The sequence below is a fragment of the Lynx canadensis genome, chromosome B2 (assembly GCF_007474595.2).
Source record: "Lynx canadensis isolate LIC74 chromosome B2, mLynCan4.pri.v2, whole genome shotgun sequence".
Taxonomy (NCBI): Eukaryota; Metazoa; Chordata; class Mammalia; order Carnivora; family Felidae; genus Lynx; species Lynx canadensis.
Genome location: NC_044307.1, coordinates 122,920,273 through 122,932,304, shown reverse-complemented (window position 1 = coordinate 122,932,304; position 12,032 = coordinate 122,920,273). Strand labels below are relative to the sequence as shown.

The 12,032-nt window shown below is 40.3% G+C and overlaps 1 protein-coding gene across 6 annotated transcripts in view; it reads left to right on the top strand.

Annotated features, from left to right (window-relative positions):
- Window positions 1–543: 543 nt before the first annotated feature.
- AHI1 (Abelson helper integration site 1) overlaps window positions 544–12,032 on the top strand; it is a 208,109-nt gene continuing 196,620 nt past the window's right edge. For 2 of the 6 annotated variants that reach the window (XM_030316406.1, XM_030316401.1), the window contains exons 1-3: window positions 545–678; window positions 5,049–5,116; window positions 5,797–5,921. In XM_030316406.1, coding sequence (XP_030172266.1) covers window positions 5,107–5,116; window positions 5,797–5,921 — 135 coding nt within the window. In that variant the 5' untranslated portion in view covers window positions 545–678; window positions 5,049–5,106. Of the gene's footprint in view, window positions 679–4,012; window positions 4,094–5,048; window positions 5,117–5,796; window positions 5,922–12,032 lie in introns of all 6 variants that reach the window. The other 4 variants (XM_030316402.1, XM_030316404.1, XM_030316407.1 and 1 more) reach the window with 4 other exon arrangements.

The following is a 12,032-nucleotide window of genomic DNA, read 5'->3' as shown; positions in this document are numbered from 1 at the left end:
TGCCTGTTGCTTTCCTTCATTCATGCTTCTCGCCTCGGAGGGCTCCACGACTGCCTGCCTGTCTATCCCTGCCCCCTCTCGTTTTGCTCCAGCGATGGCTACGGTTTTGAGGGACAAAACGCTTTTTCAGGCGTGACGACCAAATGGGTTCAGACCCTTCCCTGGGCCCCTCAGCGCTTCTCGGCCGGGCATTTCTTTCTCTTCGGAGGGCCGCGGCCTCGCGCTTTCCGCACGGGCACGAGGAGTCCGGCGCGCGATCACCGGAGCGCGTGCCCGGCCGTAGTCTGAAGGCCCGCGGGCCGGCGCGCGCGCACCGCCTCCACAGGCGCCGCATTGCAGCAGCTCGGGGCCCCGGCGTAGGCGGCGCGGGGGCGGGGCCGCGGACCGGAGTCTAAGTTGGGCAGCGGTCCAGTCCCGGAGCTCGGGCCGCATCGGTTGTCGTGGGAACGGCGGCGTAGGCAGGCGCTGACGTCAGCAGGCGGCGCGCCGCCCGCACTGCGGCACCTAGTCGGCTCTCTGAGCCGGAGTGGCTGGCTGGTTGCTGGGTGGCTGCGGGGGCGTCCCGTGACTGCCCCGCCCCGCCCCGCCCCGCCCCGCCCGGCGCGGTAGGCTGCTTCGCACCGTCCCAGTGTCCGCCCGGGGGGAACGGGCCGTCGGCCGCTCTGAGCTCAGTTCTCTGTGAGTACGCTGCAGGCCTGCTGGTGGCGGGAGCCCGGGCCGGGCCCTGGGCCTGCCTCGGCCTTCTCCGGGGGCCGCGACTTGGGGGACTGCTTGAGTCCGAGAGCGCGGGGGCGGCACTGCGCCACCGCAGGCTGACCCGCCAAGTGCCGCGGAGCCTTGGGATGTAGTTTCTGATGAATACCTCTAAGTACTTTCCCGTTCCCTTCCCTGGGCTCCCATCCCGGGCCCGCCCAGTGTGGTGTCCTGAGCCAGCCTGGAGGGAATGCAATCTTTGGCTTTCCTACTCCGGATTCTGGCTTAAAAGCATTTAAGTCAGATGCGCACTAAGGATGTTTATTTCCTTTTAGGGTGTCTGTTTCCTTTTAGGGTGTCAGCTTGGTGCTGAATCTCGAACCGGTGAAATGCCTTAATTACATCTGAGAAAAGGTGATCAGTGTGTTACGTTTATAAGAAAAGGGTCGTTTTGATATGTATGTGAAAAGTACACTCTTTAGAATCGCTACCAATGATTGTGCTGCATTTCAGCATTACTGTGAGAACATCTACTCACTGGGGTATATGGCTTTCACGTTTTGAGAAAAGGATGCTAACAATTTTCTCACCTGTTGCTTTAACTATTGCTGTTACTGATTGGGCTTTCAGGAGGAAGATTGCTCGTTGTGAGAACTCTGGGAAGTTTTTAAAAAATATCTGAAAGATCCAAATACCAAACGTTTTTTAAAACCGTGCTTGGTTTATTTGTTTATCTTGTTTATTTATGGAGGCTATCTTCATTTATTAGTTGAATTATGCATACAGGGTTTTTTTTTGGATTCTTTTTTTTTTTCCTGTGCTATAAAATTCAGTTAAAGGGTAAATTATTCAAGCCTCTGCTTCTTCTCCCCATGGTCTTTGCACATGTATTGGCCAATAATCAGATGTTTAGAGAAAAGGAAATATGAGATGAAATGTACTGCATCTCATATATAAATAGCAAAATTTAGTATTTCTTAGCAGCTCCTATAAAGGGATTTGTGAGGGAGAAGCTTTAAAATAATGGTATATATGAGGGCCAGAGATACCATTTTAAATTTGTCCCTTAATTTTTGCCAGTGATTTTACTAATCAAATATTAGTCATTCATTCAAACACATTAATGTTTGGAGGTGATTATTTCTGTTATGTATATGCTATATTAAGAAATATTAGTGTCTATGCAACTGTACATTGTACTACTGATAGTAAATAATGTGAACTTGTAATTCACTTGATGTATTTTATTTATGGCACAATTATTTTTAGTACTATAATAATAGACATAATTTTATTGAGCACCTACAATGTGTCAGCCACTGTGCTGATCACTTTGCTTTTCACTATTTCCTTTTCTCCTTACAATAAAGTAGGTGCCATTTTAATTTCCTGGGTCATAGAACGTTTTACCAAGGTGGAAATAAAGGGCTGAGGTAGAGAGGGAGGTGTAAAGCTCAAAGCACTGTGGGATCACAGAGAAGTATTTAACTGCCCCTTTAGGTTAGAGAGCTCCCAGAAAAGATACCATTTACATTTAGTGTTAAAGGATAGTTAGGAGTTTCCTAGACAAAAGAAGAAAGTCATTTCTTAGGAGAGAGAGGTGTACGTGTAATGGTACAAAGGCAAGAAGGAGTTTGGCATGATTAAAGGCTTGTAAGTAGTTGCACATGGCTAGAGTTCAAAATGTGTATGGAAATGTGGCTGGAGAAAGAGAGGTTTAAAAAAAAAAAAGGGCAGGGAGTCATCTTATAAGTAGCCTAGAACCCCGGTGGTAAGGACTTAACTAGTTTTTCCAGTGGGTGATTGGAATCTAGTGAAGAGATTTAAAAAAAAATTTTGTAATGTTTATTTTTTTTTAGAGAGAGACAGCACGAGTGGGGAAGGGGCAGAGAGAGAGAGGGAGACACAGAATCTGAAGCAGGCTCCAGGCTCTGAACTGTCAGCACAGATGCGGGGCCGAACTCACGAACCACGAGACCATGACCTGAGCTGAAGTCGGAGGCTCAACTGAGTGAGCCACCTAGGTGCCTCAGAACCTAGTGAAGATATTTAAACAGAAATGATGCCATCATGTTTGTATTTTAGAAAATTCCTCTGCTTGCAACGTGGAGGATGACTTATTTATTTATTTTTAAAAGGATAGGGTGATGGAAACATGGAAACAATCTTAAGAAAAAAAAGTAAAAACTTTCCACAGTCTTTTTGTCTCTCAAAGCTACTGCCTCATGTCACTGCCTTTGGGGGTGGGGGAAGACAGTTGGAAGCAGAATTGTAGAAATAATTATCCACACGTTTCTATAGGTCTCACCTTCCATTCATTCTTCCGCCTATGGCTGCCGGATTTCTGCCCATTCACAAACATTTTTGCAAACACGTGACTTCCAGACTGCAGATCCAGTGGACAGGCTTCACAACTTGCTCAAATCTTCAGCCTGGCTCTCCTTGCTGCATTACTATATTCTGTTGCCTACCAAACAATCTGATTATACATACACAAACACAGATTTATATATACAGTGCTAATAGCTGTCATTTTCAAAGGGCTTGCCATGTTCTAGGCATTGTGCTGAGTATTTTACATGCATATTCTTATTTCATTTTTACAAAAACCTTGTGAGTAATTTACAGTTATGATTCCCTTTCGAACGATTAGGAAGTTGAGGTCCAGAGATTAATTTACTGGCAGGTGGAACTGGGATTTGAATCTAGGGATCTGACAGTGGAGCCATCGTTTGTAGCTGGTTAGTGCCCCAGCTCAACATGCCCCACCAAGCTCGCCTGAGTGTTGTCCCGGTAGGAAATATCTGTTACAATCGTAACAGATGTTTATCAGTGCTTTTTTTTAAGGCATTGTTCTAAATCATCTAACCCTTACAACAACCTTTTGAATGTGCATCTTTAGATTGATTTTACAGATGAGGAAACAAACACCTAAGGTCCCAATTAATTGTTTGTAAGACTAATCCCAAGACTTGGGTTTTAAAGTTCTCCGTTATGCTTGTACTGTATTCCAGTTAATAATACTACTAGCGTAATTATTCTACTTGCAGAAGCACGAGAATCATCCTTTACTCTTTGTCCTGCCTCTTCAGTCGTTTTTATCTTTCTGAAATGTCTAAAATATCATATTTTTTAAGGGAAAACAGGTTAAGCTGAATATAAGTAAGCCTTTTCTTAATGACTCAAAGTCATATATATAGTTCAGCTGTTTTCCTACGTATTGAATGACCAGGGAATATATAAATAGTAGGTTCTTATTTGCTTTATGTTTCAGTTACTGATGCACTTGCCTTTGCGTCTTCTCTTTTTTCTAACTTAGGGTAGATTGGAAAGTGGATGACCAAACTTATTAGATCTGTATCTACTAGAAAGAGTACATTCGGGCTCCCATCAGTAAAGTGTAAGAGTCTTTCCTGTGTGGATTTAGTGACATCTATTTTGTCTGTGTACCAGATAGTTGTTATATTTAAACTGCATAATTAGGTGTATGTGTGTAGTCATTCTTTCCTTTTTAGCGTTTCTTCTCAGACTTTTCTGTCCAGAATACCCTTAATATTAGAGGAACATGAATGTGGATCCCCAGGGATCTGGAGCCTCAACCAATAATTGCTGAGCCAATTCAAATTATATTTTTCTCTCTTTTTTTTTTTCTTTAACAGTCTTCCACTTTATTCTTTAAAATGTGTGAATATTATGCTCTAAGGTGGAAATTAATATGTTTTGGACACATACCTCCATCTTTAAGTAAAATTGGAAATGCAGGAATATGTATACTGAGTTTATCCCTGGTTTTGATATGTAATAATACACACCCAGGTTTTTATTTGAGGAGAATGATATGAATGCTTGTGCTTAACCTTCTCTATTGTTGCAGCATTTTCAGTGGCAGGTACAAAAATGTTTAAATTCATTTTCTGTTAATATGGTACCCACAGTCATACTTTACCAATATAATAGTGTGTGCTCTTGGGAAAGTCAATTCTGGGGTGGAGTTTGGCTTCTTAAAAGTACATTGAAAAGCTTATTTTTTACTTACAACACTTTTATTAAAAGTGCATTAATATACAAAGTATATATTTACTGCTTTCAAGATTCTTTTTAAATTTTTTGTTTCAAACATATAAATATTTTACCCAAATACGATCCAGTTTTCTTTACCTTTTTTCAGACCCTAAACTGATTTGAATGTATTTAAGTCATTTGCATAAGATTAAAGTAAGAGAAGAGAACTTAGCTTTATTGGTATAAATCTTATGAGGTAGTAGATAAATCATGACATAATCTTGTATGAAGAATGTTTTGTAATTTTTATTTGCAAATTCCGTATTACAAGTAAATTCTCTTTGTTTTGATAGGATGCTTATCGAGTCAGGGCTTTACGTTACAACTTGGTGCTCTCCATATAGCTGAGATATGCCCACTGGTAAGACTTTTATGAAATTTATATATGCAATACATGTTATTTATTTATTTGTTTATTTAAAAGTTGGGACTGGGGCGCCTGGGTGGCGCAGTCGGTTAAGCGTCCGACTTCAGCCAGGTCACGATCTCGCGGTCCGTGAGTTCGAGCCCCGCGTCAGGCTCTGGGCTGATGACTCAGAGCCTGGAGCCTGTTTCCGATTCTGTGTCTCCCTCTCTCTCTGCCCCTCCCCCGTTCATGCTCTGTCTCTCTCTGCCCCCAAAAAAATAAACGTTGAAAAAAAAAAATTAAAAAAAAAAAATAAAAGTTGGGACTATTTAAAGGGATTCTTTAACCAATTAATGAATAAAGTCAATGTTATTAACCAATATTATATTTAGATATAGTTTGGTTTTCAGTTTCTATTTAATGTTAATGTTTAATGTTACTGTGCATCATAAGTAGAAAGTTAACTGAGTAAAGAAAACTTTTAGAGGGAGTAACAGGTGAGAGGGATACAGGTGAGTGTGGTGACACCATAGCCAAAAGAAAAGTTTTTTAAGAAGAAAGGACTGGTCACTTCTTCTAAGGTAGCTAAAGAACTCAAGTAGTTGTCTAAAGACTGTGTTCTTTAACATAATAATAATGCAGATATGTGCTATAGTAATATTGTTCAGAAAATGATGAGTCTTTATCATTTGTAGTGGAGAGTGAAGCCAAACTGAAAACCAGAGTTCGCTTTGAGGAATTGCTTAAGACCCACCATGATGTTATACATGAACGAAAAAAACTGAAGAAAAAAACTGGCATATCTGGAGAAAAAATTGTAGTGAGTAATCAGTTATTTGGTAATGATGACTTATATTCTGCATGAAATTATGACTCTCATATTAAAACTCTGAGGAACTTTGGAAATTAACAACAGTAAAGCTATGTCATGGTCAATAATGTGTGGTAAAATAAAGTTTACAGTAAAATCCACGTCACTCTTGGGGTACTGAGTTGAGTCTTGAGTGCTGTCCTATGAGAATAACGTAGACAGAGTGATGAGAGATTGGGCAAACTCAGGTGCCCACACATATTACACATTTTTAAAGAAAATGAAGATTTTTAACCCAGCATTGTGAAGGACTTAGGGAGTAATTATCTTACTTCAGCTATTCAGTGGCTTATCTAGACTTACCCAGTCTAGATAATTTGATTCTACCCAGCAGAAGCAAGAGGAATCAGTGGAACCTTAAGACCGTAATTATCCTTTTGTGCTTGAGGTGCGCTTTCAAATGATAGAATTTTTTTGGCAGTGCGTTTGAAGAGATTAAAAATGCAGAACTCAAATAGTACTAAACAAATCAACAAATGACTGCAACCTGATTCCAGGGTATTATAAAGTGTCTGTAATAGTATCCACAATTAATGTAATAGTCACTCTTTAAACCTGTCTAGCTACTTCACTCCCACCTTTTACTCCTTTGACCATAATCTGTTTTGTGCACGCGCACACACACACACACACACACACACACAGATAACTTCATGCATGTTCTGGTAAATTGGTATATAGTGTTTCTTTGGCAGGAGTTTTAGAAGTTATATATATAACCTGTATTTTGTAGCAAATTTTACCCTATTCTGAATTTTGTCATGTGCTCTCTTCATTCTAATATTCTCTTTGGCAGTTACCAGTGTAATAGTATATATTCTCAAGTGAAGCAAAAGTAAGTACTGACATTAGCCAGAATCAGCTGCACACACATACGGGGTTCATAGTACACCTGTGTAGTACTGCACATCAGTTTAGAACTACTGACAGAATGGGGCAGGTTAGGTCTCCTGTAGTGGATGCTGCCCTTAGATAGAACGTGCTTCTTCTGGTGGTACCAGTATGTAGTTTGGTAGGGAACAGAGGCATGTGGAGGATGGAACATTGCTTATTGGGATATGCCCTTTCCTTGAGCAAGTTGGTATGTACTCAAAAAAAGCAGAAAGAACCCTGGAAACAACTGAGGATATTTTTATGGACTTAGTCAAAGTGAAACCTCATATTTTCTCTCACTATTAGAACTGGGCTTTGTGAGTATGAACCAAATGCTGTTTAGGCCTGGAATGCTCAGTTAAGTGGACAGCCAGAAAATGGGCAGAAGGTACATCCATTTACCTATGGTCCAGTTTAGATATTGGGAACACACAAGTGTGAGGTGACTAAACATGACCTACCCAGCCTCTTTTAGTTCATAGGAGGCCATTTAAAATCTCTCTCTCTCTCTCTCTCTCTCTCTCTCTCTCTTTCAGAGATGAGTATACTAGGAAAAAATACTTAGGAAGAGATTGTTCAGCTCAAAAGAAGGGGGGGTATTCCTGGAGGACTTAGAGGGAAACAAAATGTTTTTAAATGATTTATTTTAGGAGTAGAGGAAGAATATCTGCTTCTATTTACTAGATAGCAGTGCTTTTCTATCTTTCAAGCACTTCTAAACATTTTATGCATATCCACTCATTTTTAATACAAACAACAAAATGATGTGGTTTATCTCCATTTATAATGAGGAAACTAGATCACAGAGGTTGAATAATTTGCCTAAATTTGCACAGTTAGTGGTAGAACCAGACAGAATTCACAGTCTGGCTGTGGAACCTCCTCTCCTAACCACAACCCAGTAGGATCTCTTTCACTAAGGTGCGAAGAGATAGGACCTCTTCACAACAAAAACAGGGAGTCTCATGTACAGAGCAGACTGACATGGGAAGGGAAGCTGGCTGAAATAAGAAAAGGAAGCAAGGAAAAGGCTGTAATAACTCGTAATAATGGCAGATTCACCTTATTTTTCAGCAATCTATTAGGCACTGTGATGAGAATTTTCCAAATGCTGTTTCTGATTCTCATGTTAATCATGGAACATAGGTATTGAGGCTTTTACTTTGCACATGAGAGATTTTATAGACATGACAGATTTTATAGACATCTGAACAGAAAAACCACTTAACAAAGGTGTTAAGTGGTTTGCCAGGGCCATATAACCAAAAGTAGAATAAGTGAGATTTAAAACCACCACCTCCCATGTTCTTTCTTTAGTTGTTTTTTTTTAACTATATCTTAAGCCCAAAATGGTAGAATTGGTACCAATGGAAAATGTAGTTAGTGATGTGGAAGATAAATTTGAAGCATTCTTCCATGAGAAGAAGTGGCTAAAACACTTAAAGTGAAAGAAATAAGTAGTGAGGACATATAGAACTATTGGTCCTACAAATAAACGTTCCTGGACATTTATTTTTTTTTTTATTTTTTTTTTCAACGTTTATTTATTTTTGGGACAGAGAGAGACAGAGCATGAACGGGGGAGGGGCAGAGAGAGAGGGAGACACAGAATCAGAAACAGGCTCCAGGCTCTGAGCCATCAGCCCAGAGCCTGATGCAGGGCTCGAACTCCCGGACCGCGAGATCGTGACCTGGCTGAAGTCGGACGCTTAACCGACTGTGCCACCCAGGCGCCCCTGGACATTTATTTTTAATTTTTAAAATTTTTTATTCCAGAGAGAGAGGGAGAGCATGTGTGTGAGCGTGAACAGGACAGAGAGGCAGAGGGTGAGAAAGAATCTTAAGCAGGCTCCATGCTGAGCATGGAGCCTGATGTGGGACTCAATCCCATGACCCTGGGATCATGACCTGAGCAGAAATCAAGAGCCAGATGCTCAACCAACTGAGCCACCGAGGCGACTCTAAACTTCCTATTTTTAAAAGTAGACTCTAAAATAGATTTTTTAAATGACAGGCATTTGACTTACAACATTGACAGATCAAAAACAGTGACATAAGGTTTAAAAATAAAAATTTGCAGGGACGCCTGGGTGGCTCAGTCAGTTGAGTGTCTGACTGCAAGGCCTCTAACCAGATTGATTAAGAAAAAGGGAAGACACAAGTTACCAATTAGGACTATAAGAGGGTATTCACTGTAGATGTTACAGACCTGAAAAGAATAACGTAATATTTCAAATAATTTTATGACAATAAATTTAGCAGTTTAGATGAAATGCATAAATTACTTCAAAGACACAGACTACCAAAGCTGACTCAAAGAGGCATAGATAACTTGTATATTGAACACCTTTAAGATTTTTTTTTAAATTTTTTTTAACATTTATTTATTTTTGAGACAGAGAGAGAGAGAGCATGAACAGGGGAGGGTCAGAGGGAGACATAGAATCTGAAACAGGCTCCAGGCTCTGAGCTGTCAGCACAGAGCCCGACGCCGGGGCTCGAACCCACAGACCGCAAGATCATGACCTGAGCCGAAGCCGGACACCTAACCGACTGAGCCACCCAGGCGCCCCTGAACACCTTTAAAAAATGAAAACTGTGGTTAAAAACCTGCCTGTAAAGAAAACTACCTACTTTTCTCAGGTGTCCACATTGGTAAATTTTACCAAACATTTGAGGAGAAGTAATAATGATTCTGTACAGACTGTTACAGACTATACAAAGTGAGCAACTGTTTCTCTACTCTTTGGGCAGGCAATCGTTAATTATCCTGATACACAAAGACATTACAAGAAAACTATACCAGTATCCCTTTTGAACATAGAGCAGACATAACTCCATAAAATATTAGGAAACCAATCTTAAGTTATATGGAAAGGATAATACCCCATGACGAGATAAAGTTTGTCTCAAGAATACATCATTAACTCAGTATTAGAAAAATCAGTCAATATAATTCATCACATTAAAAGATTAAATAAAAAACAATATGATTGTATAAATGCAGTAAAAGGATTTGACGGAATTCATCACCCGTTCTGTTAACTCTTAAACAAAAAGAATAGAGAATTTCCTTAACTTGATAAGGGGAATCTATAAAAACCTATAGCTGACATCATACTTAAAAGTAAAACATTGGGGGCGCCTGGGTGGCGCAGTCGGCTAAGCGTCCGACTTCAGCCAGGTCACGATCTCGCGGTCCGTGAGTTTGAGCCCCGCGTCGGGCTCTGGGCTGATGGCTCAGAGCCTGGAGCCTGTTTCCGATTCTGTGTCTCCCTCTCTCTCTGCCCCTCCCCCGTTCATGCTCTGTCTCTGTCTGTCTCAAAAATAAATAAACGTTGAAAAAAAAAAATTAAAAAAAAAAAAAAGTAAAACATTGAAGGCTTTTACCCTAAGTTTGAGCTTATGTCACCATGAGTATTCATGATTGTACTGGTGACCCTGACCAATGCAATAATGCTATTTTAAAAGATGGCATAAAGATTGAAAAGGGAGTAAAAGTGTCTCTGTTTACAGGTGACAAAAACCTACAAAAAGTGCTACTAACTAGAACTATTAAGTGGGTTTATGAACATAAGGTCAAAGTTGGGGCGCCTGAGTGGCTTGGTTAAGCATCTGACTTCAGCTCAGATCATGATCTGACAGTTCATGAGTTCGAACCCCACATCAGGCTCTGTGCTGACAGCTCAGAGCCTGGAGCCTGCTTCCAGTTCTGTGTCTCCCTCTCTCTCTGCCCCTCTCCTACTCACACTCTGTCTCTCTGTCTCTCGAAAATAAATACTACAAAAATAAATTTATCAAAAACTGTACAAGGCGTGTTATATCCTGATAACCCCCAAACTGCTAAAAACAAAGGTCAAATAGATACTCATGTTCATGCATCAGAAGAATCATTGTTGTCAAATAATAACTGACAGAACATTATTATCCACTCTCTGAAAGTTGATTTATTGATTCAATTCAATTTTATCAAAATGTCAGTAGGTGTTTTTTTTTTTTTTAAGAATTGAAAAACTAATTTTAAAATTTACTTGTAAATTTAAGCAGTGGACTTAGAATAGCTAAAAACGATTTTTAAAAAGAAGAACAAAGTTGAAAGAATTTGACTGTCTGATTCAAAGCTCATTGTAAAGCTGTAGTAACCAAGACAACCTGTTATTGTCATAAAGATAGACATATGATTCAGTGCAACAGTATAGAGTCTAGAAGTAGACCCAAATGTGTATGGTTAATTGATTCTTGACAAAATTGCCAAGGTGTGCCAGAATTGCCAAGGAGTGAGAAAGATAACCTTTTCAAAAACTGGTGCTGGAACATATCTCCATAGACAATGTTATAAACTATGATCATATCATGTTCAGAAATTAAATAGAAGTGGAGCAAAGACCTAAGCATAAGAGCTAAAATTACATATGTTATAGAAGAAACAGGATAAAACCATTGTAACCTTGAGTTATGAATAGATTTTCTTAGCATACAAAAGCATGAACATAAAAGAGAAAAATATGAATCAGGTTTGTGAAAATTCAAGACATTGCTAAGAAAATGAAAACATATGCTATAGATGGAGAAAAATATTTTCAACAACATACTGATAAATTATGTGTAGAACATTTGAAAACTCCTAGAACTCAATGATTTGAAAATAACCCAATGAAAATGGGCAAAAAAATTTTAACACTTAAAGAAGAGATCACGGGGGCGCCTGGGTGGCGCAGTCGGTTGAGCGTCCGACTTCAGCCAGGTCACGATCTCGCGGTCCGTGAGTTCGAGCCCCGCATCAGGCTCTGGGCTGATGGCTCGGAGCCTGGAGCCTGTTTCCGATTCTGTGTCTCCCTCTCTCTCTGCCCCTCCCCCGTTCATGCTCTGTCTCTCTCTGTCCCAAAAATAAATAAACGTTGAAAAAAAAAAATTAAAAAAAAAAGAAGAGATCACGGGGGCGCCTGGGTGGCTCAGTCGGTTGAGCGTCCGACTTCGGCTCAGGTCACGATCTCGCAGTCCGTGAGTTCGAGCCCCGCGTCGGGCTCTGGGCTGATGGCTCAGAGCCTGGAGCCTGCTTCCGATTCTGTGTCTCCCTCTCTCTCTGCCCCTCCCCTGTTCATGCTCTGTCTCTCTCTGTCTCAAAAATAAAAATAAAAAACGTTAAAAAAAATTAAAAAAAAAAAAGAAGAGATCACGTGTAAAGAT